The following is a 23,863-nucleotide window of genomic DNA, read 5'->3' as shown; positions in this document are numbered from 1 at the left end:
CATTTCTTGGACAAATGTCATCTGCTGCTTATTTCCATTTTCTTTCTGATACATTGTTGACTGTTAAGACACAGGGGCTGGATGGGGTCTTGCAAGGTCTTCCCTCTCAGATCAGGAAAAAGCCATTTCCAGATAACCTGGTTATTTGATCTGCTTGACTGTAATAAAGGTAATGTCAGAGACTCTACATCCTGCAACAGTAGACTGATTGCAGAATTCCGATGTTTTGTATCTCACTACCTCTGTTTTTCCTGTGAACTACAAAACTGGAGGATCTGACAGACCATTGAAATCGTGAGTGCAGGGAAGGGCAGGCAGACCTGATTTTCTTTTTCTCAAGGGATGCCGAATTCTTGTGCCAAAATGAAAGTCTAGAAAAAGAAATATATCAAGCACATGTGCTAGAGATAGTAGATATTTTAGGAAGATTATCCCTTACACTCTTGGTCAGTGCTGTTTGGTAAATTCATTCATCTCTAACAACTCATTCAGAGACTGCTGGGAGTGTAAAGAAATCAACAGGCTTAGCAAAGAGGTATGTTTTATTTTGTAGGTTTTTCCTCTCTGGTTTTTTTTTTTTCCCCCTGGAAAAGCACTGAAGTTACAAGCGTGTGGGAACTCGAGCTCATGAAAGAAGTCACTTCCTGTTGCAGGCATCCAACGAAGGCATTAAGTGAACATGGACAGACCTATGCAGACAGGGGCTGTAACAAGTTTCCCTTGCTTCTGCAGTATAAAGCCAAGTTCTCCTTTTAAATATAACTTGGGTTATGAAAAGCCTGGACACCTGGAGATGCAGAACCTTTCTTTTTTCACATTGAATGAGTTTGTATCACCCATTGCCATTCTGTCTAAATTTAATCAGTTAAGATGTTTAACCTGGTATCCTCAGTTCCCTTTATTGTTAGAATAACATCATAGCAACATGCTTACAGGGTGATTTATTTTGTTTAATTCTAAGGAATTTTCTGGAGATGCCTCCTATTTGACTGTATAAGCAAAATATGATCTTAATTTTGAGAATCCTATGTAATTCATTTTTATTAGTATGTACATGTATTTCATGCATTTCTGCATATTTTGAAAAGTAAAAAACACATGTAGGAAATATCATGATTTTCCTTTTCCTGTAGCTTCTTTGAAGATTTTGTTTATCAAGTTCTCTAGAATTTTTTTTAGCTACTTTCTGAGAATAATAGGCTCTTTCTTAAAGATGCATAAGAAAGGGAAAAAAATAAATCACCACTATCTTTGTTAATAATGAAACCTCCATTTTGACTTTATTAAGCAGAGTGTATCGCTATTCTCTGATTTAACATTTACATTATTGCTATTATTATTATTAATTATTATTAAGACTGATACCTACCATTAGGAAAGAACAGCAGCAATTCTGTGTAAGATATGAAGGTGATAGCAAAATGTAGTTTGACGAGTAGCACTTTTAAAACTAGCACGCTAATATGTGGCTTGAAATAGAAAATTCTTTAATCTCAACAGCTAATCAAATGGAAACCTGCCTTTCTGAAATAAATAGCGCTTACATAGATATTAATACTCTATCACAACAAATTTTATTAACAGTATTAAAACTCTAAGGGTTTTATAAAAAGTGAAGGAAATAGCTATGTAACTGTAGTATTTAAGCTTGAAATATATTCAGAAGTATCTAGTATAGCAGTAAAGATACTAACTTTTCTTTTAATTTCCCCGTTGGTGAATGCTTTGGTTTAGATAGTGAAGTTTAAAGTAACGAGCAAAGGAACACCCACAACATGTAGTTACTTTTGGTCTTAAGTTGGTTGCTTAACATGAATTTGCCTGTAGATACTTCAAGGCTCCTGTGTCTAAGCTTCTTACTCAGATAATTGCTATGTTGGTTTCCTTTGGCTCAATATCGTCCATCTCTTTTGCCAGAAGGGCTTCTCTCTTGTATAGTTGGGCATTTATTAGTTTCCTTATTTTTTTTATTCTTCTCTTTTTTTTTTTTTTCTTTTTTTTGTCCTTGGGAATGGCTTAGTTTGACTTTATTTATGACTACTTATGACTGTGCTTTGGAAACCTAGAGGCAACATGTTGCTGCTGCCTCATGATTTAAACTAGTTTCCAGTTGGCTTCAAGTGCAATTTGAAGTGTTGTGCACGTTAACTGCATCAAGCTTGAACTAGATTACCTTCTTGACTCGTCTTTGGGCAGGGCTGGGAGCAGCAGCTCTTGAGTTCCGCAGGAGTCCTGAACTAATAGCCTCCTCACTCTAATGGCAGGCCTTGATGGCAATCAGTTTTAATGGAGGAGGCTCAATGTTTTAAAGTTATAAATGTGATTGTAACTAACCTGCTAACATTTAGGCCAGACAAACAGACCATCAGTTTAAAACTAATTATTTTAAGAAGGTTGTAAATATATTCCAGTGACTTCTAATGGGATCTAATAATTTTAAACTTTGCTTGTTGGACCCTGGTGTGCTTATTTTTGTTGTCTCACTTCAATAAATTGGAAAAAATAATTATATTAAATTTTCAAAGTAATGCAGCAAAATCCAGTCCCACACAGCTAGCAAAATTTGTTTATTCTAGTAAATAGTTTTTCAAGAAATACCAATAATGTTAAGATTAAAGATTATTATCTCACAATCTGTTGTTACAGTATCATGATTTCTCTTCAATTTCACTGAAGGAAGAGCAGGCAGAAGTGGTGAGAGTACAACAGTTATATATGATTTTATGTTGTTCAGTATGAACTCACACACTTCCTAGTGTTATTATTACTTCCAACAGTATCAATTACTTACAATTTCTAATTATTTTGTTTATACTCAGTATCATGCTCGCCATCCTTTTTTCCAATTTTTTGGTAAACTTGATCTTGCATTTTCCTCCATCCCCACCACTGGCTCACCATGGACTGAGATAAGGGAATTGTGAAAATACACCCTTAATTTTACATGCAACAGATTGCACTGTAAACTAAAATACTAAAGCTGTGACTTCCCATTTAAAATCAAGGTGGTCTTCTGGTACTGTCAACTGCAAACCTACTTTCAGCTTCTTTGCTGAAAAGGTGTGGATGATAAGGAAGGCAAAGAGTTATATAAGGTCTAAGGATATAGATATTTTAACTGAGTCTCTTTTAAGGCAAGAATGGCTTTTCTTAATGTAAAGGGAACAACTAGAAGCATGCGCTCTTTCTTGATTCAGAAAAACTTTCTGTATAAAACTTGTGTTACATTGATAAGTGTCACTGAATAGCAAGGGGGTTGCATCTACCAGTTTAACTAGAGAAGGTGGATGCTCTTCGGAAATTTGAGCTTCTGGAGCAACCAAGGAGCCCAGTAGAAAGAGAACTGGAGTTACGCATGATATAATTTTGGCCAATAACTTTACGAGTAGCTTATAATAAAACAAATGCATTTCAGTGAGCACACTTTAATTTTTATCAAGGAGAAGGAAACTATTGGTAGATCTATCTCTCTAGAGTACTACTTTTGGAAATCTTTATCTTCAGAGCGCTGAGTTTTAGCTTACTGGTTTTACTTGTGAGCTGAGAATTTGAAAATAATTTAAAGAATTAAAGAACTTAATTTCTTTAACCCAAATAAGTTTAATTTAGACGCTCTTGTAGATTATTACTACAAATTACTGCAAATAATGTACAAGTCAGTAAAAGTAGCGATGCTACATAACAAAACTATTTTATTGTTGCTTCTTTTAGTGTAAGTTGTGACAATGACAACTGAAGTTGGCTCAGAGACTGAAGTAAAGAAAGATTCTGAGCAGCTAGGACCAGACAAAGCCAAGGACAAGCCTGAAGAAGCTTCAGAGACTCCAGAAAATCAAAAATCCAGGGAAGCATCCTCTGAAGAAGCTCAAGAGTCTTCCTCTGTCCCAGCACCAACTAGCCAAAGTAGTCCAAGTAGCCAGAAGAAGGAAAAAGCTTCTCCTGAAAGCAAGGGTATTTCTCGTTTCCTTCCCCCCTGGCTTAAGAAACAAAAATCGTACACCTTGACAGAGCCCAAAGATGAGACCAAGAAAAGGACCACAGAGGAAGAACGGGTAGTCGAAGAAAGTGAATGCCAGACACCAGAGGGGGTGGCTCAGCCAAAAAAGAGTTTAGAAGCAGCAGCTGAAAATCAGCATAATGCTAAAGCAGACAACAAAGAAGAAAAACGCTCTGTTAATAGTGCTGAAACACAGGTACGTGTGGGAAGGCTAATAGATGCTTTGGAGTAATTTTAATGAGACTTGATTCATGATTTATGTATTTCATGTAAAGCTTTGTTAGGATCATATTAGGATAAAAATGACAGCCGCTGTCTGGCATCTTGTGCAGTTGGGTTGATACAGTTACAAGTAGCATAGCCGGTTTTAAAGGTTCCTGCTATGTGGCAGACCATTTTTTGCACAAGTCATTCTAGATGTCTAATTTTAGTGTGACCTCCCACTTTGGCATAGTTCAAAGGAACATTGAGCTGTATCATTGTGGTAGAAATGAGCAGGGATAAGAGGAGAAGCTTAAGTCAGCTTTGTCTCTGAAGCAATTGGATTGCATGACTTCCTCCTTAGTGACTTTATCACGACAAATAATGAATGGATTCTGAGTCCTTGTGATCGCCATTTTTGTTATCCTTTACTTAGAAACCGTGCTTGTGGTCACTGTCCTTATTGATTTGTTCTGGGAGGCTGGTGCTGAGTTCCAAGGCAAACGTCACCTTTTGCAGTGCTCCAGAGTCTTGCTTTTTGAAAGTCGCATGTCAGTTCTTAACACTCAAACCTCACGTTCTGGGTGGCGAAGATATTTAAGGGCATAGAGAATCTTTCATATGAGGAGGAGCTGAGAGAGCTGGTACTGTTCAGCCTGGAGAAGAGAAGGGTCAAGGAGAATCTTACCAATGTGTCTAAGTACCTGAAAGGAGGAATGAAAAGGAGCCAGACTCTTCTCAGTGGTGTGCAGTTAAATGACAAAAGGCAATGGGCACAGATTAAAAACATGAAATCCCATCTCAAAGCACAAAAAATCTTTTTTACTGTGATGGTGGATCAAACACTGGAACAGGTTGCCCAGACAGGTTATGAAGTCTCCATCTATGAAGATACTCAAAACACAACTGGATACGGTCCTGGGCAAACTGCTGTAGGTGGCCCTAGAGGGGCTCTAGGGGCATTGGACTAGATGATCTCAAGAGGTCCCTTCCAACCTCATGTGATTTTTTTATAACTTGAGTTTCATAAGCACTGTTTCTTTAGTTTTGTATAATTACTGGAGCTTCTTGTTAAATTTATTTCTGTTATGAAAAAAGCCAATAAAACATTAAAAAAAAATCTCTTTTCAAGAAAAGAAAAAAAAGGCACCTTCTGTGTTTTGAGAGCAAGAATATCTGGTCCCCAAAGGAAGACCTTAATGTTTACAATGCTTATTGTGCTTCCAGTATGTGCCTAACTTTAATGAAAGCTTAATGTTGTATTTATTGATAGCTTATAAAAGAAATGAACAAGTTAAAAATATCCACATTCCTGAGTTTCAATCATTGTTTAACTGTGTTTTATATAGTCTGCCAAAGAAGATGGTAAAGAACCGGAAGTAGAGAAAGTTGCAGAGGGAAAGGAAGAAAAAGAAAAAAGAGAGACAAAAGAAGTGCAGACAGCTGAAATTAGAACAGAAAACATTCCTCAGAAGTCTCCCAAGAAAATGAAAACTGTTCAGTGTAAAGTGATTCTTCTGGATGGCACGGAATACAGCTGTGATCTAGAGGTAAGGCATCAAGTCTCTATATAAAGAGCTCTTTTTCTGTAGAGAAAAAGAAGATTTGCTTTCTTGCACTGAGTTTAACAAATACATTTTTGTATATCTAGTGAACTTGTTACAATGTTACATTCACAGGGCTATCCTTAGGGCCACTTAATATTTCACTTTAAAACTCCATCCTTAACACCTTATCAGTTTATCTTAAAAATGCATTCTGAGGTACACTAGTAAATAAGGTAAAATGCAATATACAAATCCTTTCAGTGGTGATCCTTTGACAGCTCAAACTTGATTTTTTTTGCAAAAGATAAGGTTTTCCTGAAGGTAGTGTCACATGAACTAATGAAGTTGTCTTGAGTTTGTAAGTTTTGGTTGGGGTTTTTTTGTTTGTTTTTTGTTTAAGTTATCTCAGCAGGAGAACTAAAGTTTAAAAAGTTTGCTTCAAAGAAAAATTCTGTTACAGGTATAAAATATATATTTGTATTTAAAGTTTTATGTCCTAGTTCCCAATTTTCGTGGCTGCATGGATTGCTTGTTTACAACTGTGAATCTCTGGGTTAGATATTGTGTATATCTGTCTGTTAAGTCAGATTTAACAGACAAATATCTGCATATATGAGTAAGGTAGTAAGTAGATCTTATCAGCAGATTACTTCAGGCTAGTACTTTCTCCCAAAAGATGCCTGTCATTTCAGTACAAAGGTGTGAGACTGTTCTTAGTGAGAAAGTTCAGTTTAATCACTTTTGCCAGTAGAAGATGCAACACTGACTATTATAAAATGTATGACTTCTTCAGGCACACTTTCTGAAGGGTTGGGAATTGTTTTAACTAGAAACTCCCCATTTCATGCTGGATTGATGGATGCCCCAGAAAGAAGCTCATTTATTTAATACTGGATTTTTTCCCCTTGGAAAAAGATAATATTCCTTGGTAGGAAAGTTTAGATTTGGAAACCATACTTCCAGCCAGTTGGTTGTAGAACATATAAAAATTTGTCTAGTTCTATTTTGTAATTCCAGTAAACTTTACAAACACCTGAAAACTGTGTTCACAGTACCTGAAGACTGTGGCTCAGTATCTCAAAGGCTGCATAGGTGATATTTTGAAAGTTCTTCCAGCTAGTTAGCACCAAAGGCAGATTCTAATGATGAGTCTTGGTTCCCTTGCACAGGTGCATCCCAATCCTAAACAACCCTCTGCTCTTCAGCAGTTGCTTTCACAAGACTGGAGCTCTAAGCTGTTCTTGGGTTCAGTTATTTGTAAACTTCTGGGGAAAAGAGCAATCCAGTGAATTAAACAGCTGGTAAAGTCTGGCTTTCTGATGCTTCACTTCTACTTGTTGCTTCCAGTTGTAGTCATTTCTCTTTGTGAAATTTGTCTCGTCTCTGTTTGTTCCAGTCATGTGAGTTGGCTGTAAGGTGATGAGAAGTTTCTATGGCCATGTAAGCTGCTGGTTTAGAATATCATAATTTTCATTCATGGGTTCAGTAAACTAAAGATGTGACCAAGCAACACGATATGATTCCGTGTGTTCTGCAAAATGGTACCTAATACAACACCCACAGCAAGTGAATATTAGAATGACAATATGATTCTAATAATAATCAAGTAATGTGTACTTATGTGGAGAATTAATATTTGTTATAGAAGGTGACATGTTTCCTCACTGAAGTCAATTCTTCCTTTACATTTCTGGCTTATGCTTTGCACTAGAGAATCCATTTGTTTACCGTGAAGGAAAGAAACAGTTTTTCTGGCCTACACTTGTGAATGTGGTTGTTACATTTTGCAGGATGTTATAACTGATTAGCTGTGGTGCCTAGACTGAATATCTGAGTTATGAAGAGTGGTTAAAATTTGCTCCTTTTCTAAAACCAGACATCTAGATATATATTTCAGATTGATCTAAGGATGAAAGTGGTGATATGGCATTACCTGGACCCAGTTTATTCCTTCAAAATATTCCCATTTTTGTGTAATGTAAATTGTTCAATTTTTTATATAGTACACGCATTACAGGTCTTGTGGTAGTTGTGTTGTGTTTGCGTGGCAAGGTTTTGGTAGCGGGGGGCGCTACAGGGGTGACTTCTGTGAGAAGCTGCTAGAAGCTTCCCCTGTGTCTGACAGAGCCAGTGCCAGCTGGCTACAAGATGGACCTGTTGCTGGCCAAGGCCAAGCCAATCAGCGCCTCTGTGATAACATATTTAAGAAGGAAAAAAAAACAAACCAAAACAGTTAGAGCTTTTGCAGCCGGAGAGAGGAGTGAGAAGATGTAAGAAACTCTGCAGACACCAAGGTCAGTGCAGAAGGAGGGGGAGGAGGTGCCCCAGGCGCCGGAGCAAGATTCCCCTGCAGCCCGTGGTGAAGACCATGGTGAAGCAGGCTGTCCCCCTGCAGCCCATGGAGGAAGGATGAGGGGGTGTAGAGATTCCACCTGCAGCCCATGGAGGACCCCACGCCGGAGCAGGTGGAGGCACCTGAAGGAGGCTGTGACCCCGTGGGAAGCCCACGCTGGAGCAAGCTCCTGGCAGGACCTGTGGCCCTGTGGAGAGAGGAGCCCAGGCCAGAGCAGGTTTGCTGGCAGGACTTGTGACCCCGTGGGGGACCCACGCTGGAGTAGTTTGCTCCTGAAGCTCTGAACCCCATGGAAGAGGCCCACGCTGGAGCAGTTTGTGAAGGACTGTAGCCCATGGGAGAGACTCACATTGGAGAAGTTCATGAAGGACTGTCTCCCGTGAGAGGGAGCAGGGGAACGATGAGAGGAGTCCTCCCCCTGAGGATGAAGAAGCAGCAGAAACACCGTGTGATGAACTGACCGTAACCCCCATTCCCCGTCCCCCTGTGCCGCTGAGGGGGGCGGAGGTTGAAGCCGGGAGTGAAGTTGAGCCTGGGAAGATGGGAGGGGTGGGGGGAGGTGTTTTAAGATTTGATTTTATTTTTCTCATTCCTCTACTCTGTTTTGCTTGGTAATAAGTTAGACGAATTCTCTCCCTAAGTTTGGTCTGTTTTGCTTGTGACGATAATTAGTGAGTGATCTCTCCCTGTCCTTATCTCGACCCATAAGCTTTTCGTTATACTTTTTCTCCCCTGTCTAGTGAATGAGGGGAGTGATAGAGCAGCTCTGGTGGGCACCTGGCCCCCAGGCAGGGTCAACCCACCACATAGTACAGTCTTCTGCTTGAAACCTTTTGTCTTCTCTTGTGCTGTTTCATTTTCCAGTCTCTGTCAGTCAGTCTCTATACTGATTGTGGATTTCACTAGGCTTCCTAGTAGTTTAATTGCTCATTGTGTACAAGTCCTTTTGTGCACTGTAATGTAATACTGGATGGATACTGTTCACCTGTGCTTTGAGATGTTGTGAAACTAACAGAGGAAACTAGAAAAAACCTACCTGATTTTAAGACTTTCAGAAGTTTCCTCCCAGCTTAAGTCTTATTTCACACATTAGGACAGCTTTCTTCAAACCTATTCTCTAATAAAACTCCTCCTATCAGCTCAGAAATGTATTCATTGTTTATCAATATGAAATACTACTTGGGAATGTTTTGCTGCAGTTTGCTGGAATTTTTAAAGTTTACATTTTTATAGCTGTTAGTAATAAAAGCTTTCTGAAGCCTCCAATTGTTAAATAATTCCTATTCTTGATGTTAAACCCAAATAATTTCAGTATATGTTTCTTCAAGTACAATATTGCAGCCTACATGGATCTCTCCCTGACAATGTCAAGTGCAGACCACTTCACCCTAAATGAAGTCAACTCTAAAAGCAATAGTGAAGCCTTCATTAATGTTAGCTAACGCTACTTATTTTTATGCTGTGCTTACAGAAGAAAACATTTTATGATAATAAACATGAATGTGAAAAATATACTACAGAATAATTGCTCTCCAGAACAAATTGTGTAGGACTGTGCATGCTAATGGTCTAAATTTGCAGGATTTTTGTCACCTAAAAGCTCTTGAAAAGTCTTTTTATTTATATATTCATATATCTGTGAATGGATGAAATACATACAGAAATCATATATAAAACAAAATTTAACATAGATGGTGTAGTAATCCTGGAGTTTGGTTTTGTAGCTTCATTTCACATCTTCTTAGGTTCTCAAAATTAATAGTTTTGCATGTAGTCCTTTTAGCAAGATGGTCACTTCTCACTTTTGTTTTCCTCTACTTGCAGGAAAAAGTAGTTCCATAAAATCTCAGCCTTTTATCACTGTTGCCCAAGTGCCTGGTTTTCTTTAGCTTTTTTGAAATAAGACAAGAAATCCCTAAATAACGAAGAACTTCTTTAGGCTTGTTCCACACCTGTACAATTCGAAGACTATACTTTGAGACTTTATACTGTCTGGGAATACAGATAAGTTCAAGCTAACATTCCTAGCAGTCCCTATTAAAACACTTCTAAAACAGGAGCTCTCTTTTGATACTACTCATTGAATTCTGTGATCTAGGCCAGGTGTTTACTCTGACACTTGTCTTTTTATTTCCCTCTATTTTCCTTTATTTTAAAAAGTAATCTTAGTATGGATTAAGGTACTAGCTGGCTTCCTGTGTGTCAATTCTGATAGGTTTTTTTTTTTACTTTAATTGTCATTCTATTTTCTGTCCATCTTGTTTTTCTTTTTTCCTGAAAGAACAGAATATCCACTGACAATAGTCTGTGTGCTTAGGAAGAAATGCAATTTCAGTAGACTAGAAACAGCTCTGCTGTCCATATGGTAGTTAGATTTCTATCCTGCTTATATTCTTTTGCTTTGTGAGCTTAATTTAGTTGTAGACATATTTGTGGCTACATTTCTTCAGCTCCAGTGCTTTAAAACACTTCCAACATACTTCATGTTTTATAACATGGATTTTGAATTTTGGATATTGAAAGAATTAAACCTTATTTCATATAACATCTTATACAAAACCTAGCTTTTTATTTATTTTTCAACTGTTGAAGCTGCTTTTGTTCTTTATTTTGCAAAGTGATGTTTGGTACAAATTAAATTGGAATAATTTCTCAAAGTTGGCTGGATATAGAAAGAATTTTCTCAAACTTAAAAAAAAAAAGATATTTCAGTTCAGTAAGATGCTAGTGAGCTTTAATAGAATACATAAAATAATTGCATTGGAAAAGAGGTTACAGTCTTTGGTTAAAGTTCATGCTTAACAAAAGAAGTTCATCTGGAATTTGTTTTTAAAAGTGTATTACCTCGGAGATTTAGACGAAGCAGCAAAAGCTCTCTAGAGGTTGGTCTGGACCAGGCTCTCCATGCTTCACTAGACATTTAATATTTGTCAAGTGACAAATGGATATCCTAACTTGCTGAAAATCGAGTTCAGCTATACTCCTAAACACTTGAATTCTGCAATATGAAGCTGAGCTAGGTGGAGGGATTAATTTAAGTGACTAGGTGAAGTCTTGTAACTGTGATATGACTAAAGCTAATTGGTGTATGTTGAGATATCTGTTTTCTGTCCTGGTTACCACAGATTGGTTTTTGTAATAATAATCCCCATATTGCTTAGGGATGTTCTTGTCTTGGCAGCTGTGAGCTGTGTGATGGCATGTGTGGCAGTGTCTTTGTTTTTAATTGAGGGAGTGAGGGAAAAGAATTTTCAAAGCAAGATTGAAAAAATTATAATCTTTATTAAACATTTGTTGGTTATGTGAAGCAGGTTTACTGTTCTGAGTGAATATCTAATCATATCTAATATCTATCATATCTAATTCTCAACATGTTTTTGTGACCAAACTCAAATATTACAATTTTATCCTTCAGTGCTTCTGTCCCTTGTGTTCTGCAGCATCTGTATTCAAAACCATCAAAAATTGGGTTTAAGTCTGTGTAGTATTAACACAGTTCAGCTCAAAGAGGACAGAGTTAAGTTGCTTTGAGAATAGCCTTCCCTTAATAAAATTTTTACTGTTTTCCAGAAGTTGCAGTGTAGCTAAATGTTGTGCTTTTGAGTGGACACAAGTGTCGTGGTTTCACCCCAGCCGGCAGCTGAGCACCACGCAGCTGCTCGCTCACTGCCCCCCATTGGGATGGGGGAGAGAATCAGAAGAGTTAAAGTGAGAAAACTCGTGGGTTGAGATAAGGACGGTTCAATAGTTAAAGCAAAAGCCGCGTGCACAAGCCAAGCAAAGCAAGGAATTCATTTCCCACTTCCCGTGGGCAGGCAGGTGTTCAGCCATCTCCAGGAAAGCAGGGCGCTGTCAAGTGTAACGGTTACTTGGGAAGACAAATGCTGTCACTCCGAACGCTGCCACCCCCCCTCTTCGTCTTCCCCCAAGCTCCTTATAAACTGAGCATGATGTCATATAGTATGGAATATCCCTTTGGTCAGTTTGGGTCACCTGTCCTGTCTGTGTCCCCCCCCAACTCCTTGTGCACCCCCAGCCGTCCCACTGGCAAGGCAGTGCGAGAGGCAGAAAAGGCCTTGGCTCTGTGTGAGCACTGCTCAACAACAACAGGTCCATAGAACAAACACATCTCTGTATTATCAACACTGTTTCCAGCACAAATCCAAAACGTATCCCCATACTAGCTACTAGGAAGAAAATTAACCCTCTCAGCTGAAACCAGGACAACAAGTTGCCGCAAGGTCCACTTGCTTCATGTCCTTGATCTCTCTAGTTAAGATTGGCCTTTCAAAATAATTATTTAGCATTTGAAATGCCAAATTTAATCACTTACAGTCAAAGAAATTGAGACAGTGTAATTCTTTAGTGCAGCCATTGACTATTTAAGCCAGTGAAACAGTTTTATTCTTCTTTCTTGGTTTTTCTTTCTTACAAAAGGTGTCAACATGAGATTCTCTGTGCACCTGGTAAGTCTGGAAGAGGAAGCAATGGGACTCTGAAGAGTGCACATAATAAGTGTGATAAGTGGGGGAGGATGGAAAATAAATTTCCTGGCAATTCCAGGCTCAGTTTACACACAACTACTCCAAGTCTCTCTTTTGTGGTGCGAGAGACTCAGAAGTTGCCTGAATAGATCCCGCATCCTTTTTTAAGATTTCTGTTACAGAGTTTCTTGATATCATCACTTGGAGAGAGTAATGAAAGAGCCCAGGAACTCTTTGGAAGTTGTGTCTTCAGCCTGTTGCACCTTGGAGGGCTTTGTCATGATCAGCTGTGTCACATGTTCTGTGAGCCTTCCTTATGCATCTGGTGACACAGGTTTCTTAAAGTGGCTGGTGTTACTTATTCCAAATTTCCGAATGATTACTTACAACTTACAAAAGTTTTCCTTCAAAGATGATGTTTGATATTGAAGTGTTTGACATTCTGAGGTGTTGAGACTGACAGGCATCCAAGTTATTTTTCTCTGAGTATTTCTTAACTTGTTTTATGCACGCAATACTGAATTACATGCAGCAGAAATGGTGTTTCCATGTGGTTGCTGCTGCTTGCACATGGCATCACAGATAACAGTTTCTGAGAAGCTGACAGTTCTTCACTGGAGAAGAAGCTGGCTACTAATCTATCCACAGGTTAAGAAAAAAGTTGACTTTTTTGAATGCCTTGATTTAACTGCTTTAGGGTAAGAGTACTGCACTTCAGTATTAAAAGACAAAACCCATCTTTTGACACACAGTAGCATTAAATTTGGGGAGAAAATATAGGTTTATTCCTCCTCCGCTCCAGCACAATTAGTCAGGTTGACTTTCAAGGGCTGGAATGTGGACAGTGGGATTGAGTGCATCCTCAGCAAGTTTGCCAATGACACCAAGCTGTGTGGTGTGGTCGACACGCTGGAGGGAAGGGATGCCATCCAGAGGGACCTTGACAGGCTGCAGAAGTGGGCCCGTGCAAACTGCATGAAGTTCAACAAGGCCAAGTACAAGGTCCTGCATGTGGGTCGGGGCAATCCCAAGCATGACTATAGGCTGGGCGAGGAATGGATTGAAAGCAGCCCCGAGGAGAAGGACTTGGGGGTGTTGATTGATGAGAAGCTCAGCATGAGCCGGCAGTGTGCGCTTGCAGCCCAGAAAGCCAACCGTGTCCTGGGCTGCATCCAAAGAGGTGTGACCAGCAGGTCGAGGGAGGTGATCCTGCCCCTCTAGTCTGCTCTTGTGAGACCCCACCTGGAGTACTGCATCCAGCTCTGGGGGCCCCAGTACAGGAGAGACATGGAGCTGTTGGAGTGAGTCCAGAGGAGGGCCACGAAGCTGATCAGAGGGCTGGAGCACCTCTCCTACGAGGACAGGCTGAGAGAGTTGGGATTATTCAGCCTGGAGAAGAGAAGGCTCCGGGGAGATCTAATTGCAGCCTTCCAGTACCTGAAGGGGCCTACAGGAGAGATGGTGAGGGACTGTTTATCAGGGAGTGTAGTGACAGGGCAAGGGGTAATGGGTTTAAGCTGAAGGAGGGTCGATTTAGATTAGATGTTAGAAAGAAATTCTTCACTGTTGGGGTGGTGAGGCACTGGAACAGGTTGCCCAGAGAGGTTGTGGAGGCCCCATCCCTGGCAGTGTTTAAGACCAGGCTGGATGAGGCTTTGGGCAACGTGGTCTAGTGGAGGGTGTCCCTGCCCATGGCAGGGAGGCTGGAACTAGATGATCTTTGAGGTCCCTTCCAACCCAAACCATTCTATGATTCTATGAAAAGAGGCATACAATATGCTGAGGTGAAAATGCAGTATGTCCGTGGCAGTAACCAGTAGACAGGAACAGTAAGTAGATTGTGGTGTTTTGCTAGCTCTTCTCTTCTTTGATTTTTTTGTTTGTTTTTGTAGCTGAGCAACGATTGTAAAGATGTTCTGGTATTTGGTTTGATCATGGAGTTTCACAAGTGCATTGTGAAATACCAATATAAAATTTTTCCTGTTTACACAGGAAAAATGGGAATGCTCTAGGGCTTTAGGGTTTCTTATCCCTATACCCTGTAAGCAAATGTTAATGCTACGTTATTGCCAGCTGAGAACAGCAGGGGTGGAAGTAGGTTTTGCATAAGGGAATCATATATCATGTCACTGTACCTTCCCCCCCCCCCCCCCCCCCCCCCCCCGGAATCTTCAGAAAGTAGTTGAATTTTGGGAGCAAATATTTATAAGGAACTCTGATGAATGTATGCACTATCAAAACAAACAAACAAAACAAAATAAAAAACCGGCATAAATTGCAATGCAATGATAAACTTAGTTATATCAGTACAAAATTTGCATGGATATGCACTTTGTTCTAACTGGAATTATTTAAGTTTATTTTGAATGTATTAAGTACATGTGCAAACTTAGCCTGTATTATATGAATAAAATTGGGATTTATTACATTTTAAAGTCTAGTTAAAATGAAATTGATTGTAACTTCTGCATAACAAGACATTTTCTCAGAATCTATATTGAATCAAAGCACCTTTTGGAACAAAAAGAAATATATTTGTGTGTGACATGCAGAATGCATTGAGAGATATTTCAGAGTAAACAAAAATTGTTTTCTGTGACACCATTGTTTCTGAAAGCTAATTCCTCTTTGTGCCTTCTCTCTAACGTGTTGTGTCATTTGTTTCTGAGTGCCATGGAATGGAAACTGATAGGAGATGCTCAGTTAGAAAAAATAGCTTTAACATATTGAGATAGCATGCTTATATATGAAATTGTTTGCGGGGGGAAAAAAACCAAACAGTTCACTCATGGCAAATCAGCATGGTTTTACTGCGATAATAGAGACATCTTTGCAAATGGCTGTAATTTTATGCTGTTCCTTCATAGTTCAGAATTTGTCATCAGATGTTGCTGTAGGAGTACAGGTACATTTATACTCTTCTTGTTTCTTTGCCACTTGTATGTTTTGTATATTGATAATTAAGTTCTTTTGTGACAATGGAATTATTTCTGGCTTGTTTTGTAGGCCTTTCCAGTTGCCCAGGGCATGCCTGATGTGCTTGATGTTTGGCTTCCAATATAAAGCACATCTCAGATATTTCTCTTTTTTGAATGTTATTTTGTAAATTAACTTATCACCTCTGAGAGTAAGCCGTTTGTTCTTTTGCCCTTAGAACTCTTTATTTTGCCTTAATAGGTCTTCTGACAGGTATGAACTTGCCAGTTTGAACTTTAAGTCAATAATTCTTTTTCCTACAGAACTGTTTGAACAGATATTTCAGCTTCTTTTGTGATTATTTCCTTCAGGTTTTTTCCTCATGTACCTTTGTACGTTTATCACTTTGCTTTTGAAGATGCAAATTTGAAGGACCTGATTTATAGGCTTTTTTTCTTGAGTATAGCTTCTCCAAATATGCTTGTCTGAATGCCAGCATAGGTAAAACATTTAAGGTACTCAACTATTGCCCAGAAAAGTCCTTGACCTGTCAGCATAGTGAAGCGTTGTACCAGGTGAAACCTATTCCTCAGTTCATTGTTATTGGAAATTCTTACTCTGAAGTATTTTATGATCTTTGATTTTTCCTAGAAATGAATTGTAGTCAATTCTACCACCAGCATCTCTGTATGCATTGGTATCGTGGATAGTTGATAAAATCTGTGGTCTGTAAATGATTGCTCTGCATTTTGGCTACTTGCTCTGAGGAATTAAAAACTTTAAATGGCAGTAGTGTTATGAACTTTCATACCAGGCACTCTTCAAACTTGATTTTTTTGGGGGTTTTGGGAAGTCAGAAAGTTTCATAAGGAAGCAAAGTAACCTCCATTGAAATGTTATATTTAAGCCCTCTCACATTTAGATTGAAATGTATGAAGTTCCTTAAGTCCACAGGTTCCACATTAACAAAATATATTTATTTTCTGCATTCTGTAGCTTTAACGTAAAAATGTCCAAAGCTCACTGCCTCTGGGAAACTTCTGAAATACATAATGAAATAATGTTGTATGGAATTATTATGTTAAAGAAGATGACTTATATATACACAACATGTGCATACATAGAGAACATAAGCAATTAATTAAATGAATTTATTTCAACCTTAAAACTACTGTAATTCTTAGAGATAATGTCCACGTAGCCTCAGACTCCTCAGAGTAATGTGTGAATGCCTGCAGAGGATGAAAGAGGAAGAAACTATTGTTTGAATAGTTCTCGAGGAGCGTGACTTAAAACAACTTTCACAGCCCGTGAACTGTTAGGGACTTTCAGTTACCTTTTATTACTTTCTTTAAAGAGAGTTGAGTTCACTTTTAAGGATAGTAGCATGTAAGTGGATCAGAGAGACTTGTTAAAATATGTGAGGATGAAAGATGTTGAGTAGTATTTGCCAAAATACAACTTTGTGCTTACTTAAAATGACAGGACCATATTAAAGGATAAAATAGCTTAGGTTCATGATTCAATAGTGTAATATTTGAGAGGTGATAGCAGTTGGGTTTTAATAGTTTGGGCAAGCAGACTGTTGGAATGTTTGAGATTTAATTTCTAGAAGCAATTTTTAAATTTTTTAGCACAGGTCAAAATTGTGTCATTTGCACTACTTCTTTCCTGATAATTGACATCTGTGGGAGCAGGTGTAAGTTACTGATCTTTTAGGGTGATCTACATGTGCCTCTTGCTTTCATGGGGGGGAAATCAACTTGCTTTTTGTCCTCTTGTTCTGTGGTTTCTTAAATAGTTGAGAGGAAATTTTGTCATTAAATTTGGGATCTGTGATAAAGATTTGTTCAGATTTTCTGCTTTAAATATAATTTGGGTTTTAGTAGAAGATAACACAGTTTAAACAAACAAAAAGAAGTACTAATTGCATAATGATTACTAGTTAGTGGCAAATGAAGATCCTGTTGGGTTTGTTTACTGCATTCAATCAGTGGTCTAATTAAATATTTGTAACAAAAGGCATTTAAAGGATGCCAGCATTGACTGTATTTTATGCACGTATGAACAAATTAAATATATTGGAGTTGACGTAGGTTCTATGGTTACTTACAGTTTGCTAATACAAAGTAAAAATGTATTTGCTTAATATACAATTAAGATCAGTTTTTAAACCTTGAATGAACTTGATACAGAATAGGTGTTTAATTGTAGTTGAGTTTTGATTTGCAAATCTTTATTTCCTGACTGCTCAGATGTGTAGACTAGTGTGAATAAACCTTAGTCGTTGTTTAAAGTATGACATCTTTTACTTAGAAAAAGGAAAATAGGTATGACATTAAATTTGACATACTTTAAAAATATTGGTCCAGGTTCAACAGACACCACTGAAAGTAATGTTTATGTGTGATGTCATCTCAAAGCCAAAAGATGCTCTCCACATCTCTGCAAAGCTCATGCAGAGGGAACCAAACCCCTTTCTTTCACCTCTGGCATCACCACAACCAAATGAATGTATACGGTATAAATGCCCTTATTTATATAGTCTGAATGTACATACCAATTTTGGCAGAAACATGCAAAATTACAATAATAGTACCTTCCTTGCTCTTTCAGTATTCAATGTACTGACTCCTGAAGAAAAAAGAGATTTGCTAGGGTTTTAGATAAGATCTGAACAGCTTCCCACAAATTGAAGTAGGCAACTCTCAGAAAGGCTAAAGTCACAAATGACCTCTGAAAGTTTTACTCTGTGGCTGAAGTGAGTCTTGTATCCTGTATAAAGATGGCCAACCGTGTGGCTTGGTTTCAACAGGAAAAGGGGATGTCACAGTGATAGCAGCAATGGGCTGTTTTTACAGTTTGGAAGAGTCATCATCTGCCTTGCTGTGCTTTGGGCACGGAGCCAAATGTTCTAGGTTTGAAAATGACCAACCCTTCTACCACACCAGTGTGTCTTCTGCTTGTTTTTCAAAGCATGTGGTTTTTTCCATGGAGGTCTATTGGCACCATCCGTCCCAACCTATGGATATGGTTACACTTTGGCTTTCCTCCAGGCTTTGGCTGCCAAAATCACATCTCTTATGCCCCTGAGAGGATTTGCGTCCAGCCAGATCAAGTCTCTGCATGGCAGCGATGAATGTAAGCTGTGGTGCAAAGAGGAAACAGCTAATAGGGGTGGTCTCTGAGCTGCAGGGTTGGTTTCTGCCATGGCCTGAGAGAAAAGTAACAGTACAAGGTTTGTCCTTGGGAGCTGAGTGGCAGAGGATGCATGGGGAATGCCCAGCAGCTGTGCCCAGTGTATGGCCACCAAGGGCAGGGACAGCCCCCTGGGCACAGGGACTGCCTTGGGGCCAGGACCCAAAGCCCTTCCTCCGAAGGATGCTGGGCAGAGGGCAGGGCTGCACACGGGGGGGGGGGGGGGGGGGGGGGGGGGGGCTGCCTGTCACCCCGTGTCATAGTGCCACTACCCGACAATGCAGCAGTCACAATGCCCCAGGGCAGGATAAAGGGAGCATCCTCCTGTGTGCCACTGCCAGTCTGCCCGGCTTTGCTGTTGGGGCAGAGCTGGCCCGGGGGGCAGCCTGAAGGCATTTGAGAGGAACTCCTTGAGGAACCAGTGGAATGACTTGGAGGAGGCGGCTGAGGGAGGAAGACTGGACGCTGGACGAGGCTGCTAAATGTTCTCCCCTGCAAGGCCAGCTCACAGCAGGGCCAGGTTCAAAGCTCATCTGAACTCCTGCCTCAGCCTTTGAGGAACAGATGCCAGCTCCTCAGGAGATGAGAAGAACCACCAGCACCTGGAGGTGCCCAAGGCTATTGGGCCTTTTCAGCTGGATGGCAGTAGCAAGATCAAAGGAATGCTGCCTTGAGGAGCACTGCAGAGCTTGCAGTCCTCATCCCCTGCAGAGCCAGGGGCAGCAGTTGTACGAAATGGGACACAGAGATGTTGCAAAGGGTCTCAATGCTTTGGAGCACCCACTGGTGTTCTGCCAGGCAGGGGAAGGATTCTTGACTCTAAAGCTGATCAGGCCGGGGACATTTTGCTGCTCTTGGAAGCCCCTGAGATGGCTTCAGGGTGAGGGAGAATAGGGCTTGGGCATCTTCTGGGAGGGGTGACCAGCCTGTGGGAGGAGGAGGCCAGTCTTGCTCACATGCTCAGGGAACAGCTGATCGCCAGTTCTGGGGTCAGGAAGGAATTTTCCCCTGGGGCAGATTGGCACTGGTCCCTGGGGGTTTTTTGCCTTCTTCTGCAGCAATGAGCATGACCACTTGTCAGGGCTCCTCTGGTCTGTTTTGGCTAGGTTACTGCCACCACAAAGATGGCCTCTTGTGCCCTGTAGCTCAGGAGAGCTAGGCTTTTTTTGCCTCCAGAGTGGGCTGGCCGTGGTCCATGGGGTTTTTTTTGCATTCCTCTGCAGTATTGAGCATGGCTGCTTGCCAGGGCTCCTTTGAGCCATTGTGGCTAGGTTCTCGTCTGCTGTTCTTGCACCTCCAAGGTGCCACTCATGTCCTGACTCTCTGTGGCTCTCTTTGCCATTGCAAGTTTGTAGCGGGAGTGAGCTCTGGTATTCCCTTAGTTCCATTTCCCCAGTTGTTCTTGCTTGTGCAAAACAGCCTGTGCTTGGAAGGGCTTGAGGCTTGCTGCACCATCAGGAGCTGCCACTTTTCACCCCTCCCCGCATGTAATACAACCATGGGGCAGGCATGAGAGTGCTTTTCATGCATCACTGGCCAAGAAGCACAGTGGAGCAGTTTTTTGCAGCCAAAAGTATGCTTGTCATTGCTGCGTATCATAATTTGGAAAATACCGCATGGTACCACACATTTCCTCATCCTCTTTTGTGTGTGATCGGTACCAATCCTCATTCTTCAAGTTCTTGTTCCTAATGAAACTTGCTTAGCCTTTATTCCTGCTGCTACTTTCTATGACTTGCCTTTGCCAGCAAAGGATGTTTTCTTTTTCAAGCTAAATTGAAAAATGCATCAGTCTGCTCCTGGCTACACGTGTACATTGTGCTAATGTTTGTGAGCACTGGCTCTTAAGCAAAGGTAGAAAAATAAATAAAATAAAATCCCGTTTCCACCTGTAAACTTTGTGATACGTCTCCTTGAAAGTGTTTTTGAAGCTGAAAACCCCTGGCACTTCAGGCAAATAAGTTTCATCGTTATTCAACTCATGGTGAGCACTAGGAATAGAATAGTTATGTTATGCATGACAAGCTCTAACCTAGATCTGAGAGGTCCATCCAGGAGAACAGCTCTCTGCAGTGCAGGTCCTAGACCCATCCAGGAGAGAGGGGCAGAGATGGGCACAGCTACAACATGGCGCAGGCAGGGACTGAAGGCCCCAGGCTGAGCTGAGACACTCTGTCCCCTGGGCCCTTGGGAGAAGGCAGTCTGGGTTGGGGGTCCCAGGGGAGGCTGGTCCCAGCCATTGAGGCCTATGAGCACCCTCGGGACCTTGACAGAAGTGGACCTGCGCTGCTCATATGCTCTCCTTTAGTCATTGATGGTTGGCCACTTTGGAGACAGAGTATTGAGCCAGATGGACCTTTACTCTGATGGAGTACTGTTGTTCTCAGGCTTTTTTGTTTTATTATGTTTTTCTAAGGGAAAGGGCTCAGGTATTTCTAAAAATTACTACAAGGGGGGGGGGGGGGGGAAAACCATGAGGGAAATGAACAGATATTAGTCACCTCAAAAAAGTTTGCAACCATTTAGTTCAGGAGCACATCCTGCTTCAGACTGAGGGTTTGATCTGTGAGCCTCGCTACTGTCAGAGATGTAGGGTTTTGCCATCCTGTGGAAACCCAGCTAAGCAGGATGAACACAGAAGACTTTCAAAAACTGTACTTCACACATTATTTTTTTTTTTTTTCAAATTTGTTCAGATACTTAAATTATCTTGAGACAATCCACAGCTCTCACCCCCATCAGAAAGTACATGCCTCTTTCCCCACAAAGGGACAGAGCCAATGCCTAGGCTGGGATATGATTACCCATTCAATCTCTTCTGCTAGTGCAGGGCTGGGAAGAAATGTCATCAGAGATTTCCTCAACTTGTACTGCTAGAGAAAGGAGGAGGTAGGAAGAAGAACAGAATACTTTTCAGTTGGAAGAGACCTACAACAATCATCTAGACCAACTGCCTGATCACTTCAGGGCTGACCAAAACTGGTATGAGACAGCAGTTTGGTATCACCAACGAACTTGCTAATGGTGCATTCAACTCCTGCATCTGGATCAGTGATAAAAATATTGAACAGAACTGGCAGCCCTGAGGAACATCACTGGTGTTTATATTGCATTTATAGCTGGCAACTCTTTTCTAGTCAAATGGGTACATAATATCCTATGCTAATTCCCAACTGCATAGAAATTTCCATTCTGTACATCTGCTGCAATTGCTTTGGTCTTGTTTGCTCTTCTTGTGAGAAGGAGGTAAAGGACAGAAACCGTGTTACCCCTGGTTTTATGAAGTGCTTGTAATATGAGGTGGCATCTGTGGTGTCTACAGACTTGGAATCGGTACTGGAATACCCTTGGTTACATGTGTTTTTTCTATGTTCTCACTTTAAAAAAGGTATAACTTGGGGTCAACACAGCATACTACTGTTCTGAGTACTGTTGTGTTTTAAACTGCTGGCTCTGCGAGGCTGTCCTCACTTCTCAGCCTCTTTATAGAGCTAGGCTGAATATGCTCCCCTTCTTGGGGGGGCGGTGAGTATGGACTTATGTTGTTACTGCCATTCCAGCATTGGAATCTGGAATAAGGAGACTTCCTTGTTTTCAGTGCACAAGAGTGTGTGTGTGTGTGTATAGTATATACATATGCGTGTGTATATACTTATACATAAATGCATATCTAAACATACATATATAAGGTTAACGATTATCAGTTTACATATTGGTTGTGACTATCACTTGACACCTCAACCAGCTGGTAGAAAAAGAAATAGAATCCAGTTTAAAGAGTAATGTTGAACTGTGCAAACCGTGATGCTGCCTTCTTGGAGTCTTCTGCTCTTCTATTAAACAGTTTCTAACTTCTGAAATGTCTGGTTCTCCACGGTTGTTTTTTCTATGTAACTTCAGCTCTTGTTTAGAGACAGACACTCTTCTAAGAGCATGCAGTTTTCCAGAAAAAGTATATGTTATCATGTAATTTAAACTGTATAGTAATGCCTGTCCCCAGAGGGATTACTGAGAAGTTGCAGTTGAAAAGTTTGGTTTTGCTAATTAAATACTTTTGCAGACTTTAAAACTATATCACAATATAAAACAAGTAAAGAGCTAGGAGTTTTTTAATTTTACAACTAGGATTTTATAATGAGAACCATTGCTAATACTGAGAGGCTTCTTATGCTTTTGAATCCACAACAGAGCTCTATAAATGTCACTTTCTGATGCTATAACTTTTGTATCATGCTGCTGTCTAGAATATAGAATAACATGACTTGGCCTTCATGGCATGGTGGTGTTTTTCCTTATGTGAAAGAACTATATGCTTACAAAAACATCTTTAAAGATACAGTGGACACTGCCAGTGTATCCAAATTCTGTGTTGACTAGAACTTCTACAATGTATTACTGTTATAGTTACAATATATTTCCTGTAAGTTTGACTGCTTTATGTTTCTGTATGCCAAAGACTTGCTATTAACTGTGGGTTTTAGTTAATGAACATTATGAAAAGCTACATAACTAGCAACTGATTCCAGATATGGGCTTAATGATAACTTACTATTTCTGCACTAACCTGTAGATTTCCTTTACTGAAATGTGTGTGCCTGGAATTTGCCTTTGTAAGGTGTGATCACTGACAGGCACAATGATTTAGGGAGAAAAATCATATCTATTATATGCATCTAAGCAGGCTAAGCTTCTTGAAACCCTCTCGTGCTTATACTTTTCCTACTTTTGATTTAGCTCTTCTCTGTATAACTGATTTTTTTTTTTTTTTTAATCAAGCTGAAGGTGAGGCTGTCAGGAAAACAAAGTGGTTACTTCAGTCTGCTAGGGGAAATAGTCATCTGTCTTTCTGAAGAATAAGTTTTCTGAAAGTACCAAACAAACAGCTCCCTATTTCAAAAGTGACTCTGACTTCTAAGTTCCACTGCCTTGCTGCGATGCCTGGGCTGCTAAATGTGTTCCTCATTTTATAAGTGTTTCTTTGAACACTTTCTGATCTTTGGGACTGTAATGTGCGCTGAACAATGCAATCTTGAATAAATAAAGCTTTGGATTCTTGGGGAATAAAACAATGCCTTCACTATTTGCTCAGCGCATACCTTCTTTTCTCCCTGCTCCCTCTGGTCCTGGCCTTAATGTTTTGTGTGGTGGAGCCGAGCTGCAGGCAAGT

At 40.2% G+C, this 23,863-nt stretch overlaps 1 protein-coding gene across 19 annotated transcripts in view; it reads left to right on the top strand.

Annotated features, from left to right (window-relative positions):
* The window catches only part of EPB41L2 (erythrocyte membrane protein band 4.1 like 2), a 127,124-nt gene that overhangs the window by 47,222 nt on the left and 56,039 nt on the right, over nucleotides 1-23,863 (top strand). For 17 of the 19 annotated variants that reach the window (XM_075748083.1, XM_075748089.1, XM_075748082.1 and 14 more), the window contains 2 exons: nucleotides 3,712-4,193; nucleotides 5,548-5,748. In XM_075748083.1, coding sequence (XP_075604198.1) covers nucleotides 3,726-4,193; nucleotides 5,548-5,748 — 669 coding nt within the window. In that variant the 5' untranslated portion in view covers nucleotides 3,712-3,725. The remainder of the gene's footprint in view (nucleotides 1-3,711; nucleotides 4,194-5,547; nucleotides 5,749-23,863) is intronic. The other 2 variants (XM_075748090.1, XM_075748086.1) reach the window with 1 other exon arrangement.

This window comes from Balearica regulorum, chromosome 3, assembly GCF_011004875.1.
Source record: "Balearica regulorum gibbericeps isolate bBalReg1 chromosome 3, bBalReg1.pri, whole genome shotgun sequence".
In the NCBI taxonomy this organism is placed as follows: domain Eukaryota; kingdom Metazoa; phylum Chordata; class Aves; order Gruiformes; family Gruidae; genus Balearica; species Balearica regulorum.
Note: the sequence above shows the minus strand (reverse complement) of the source record. Positions and strands in the feature narration are given on the sequence as shown.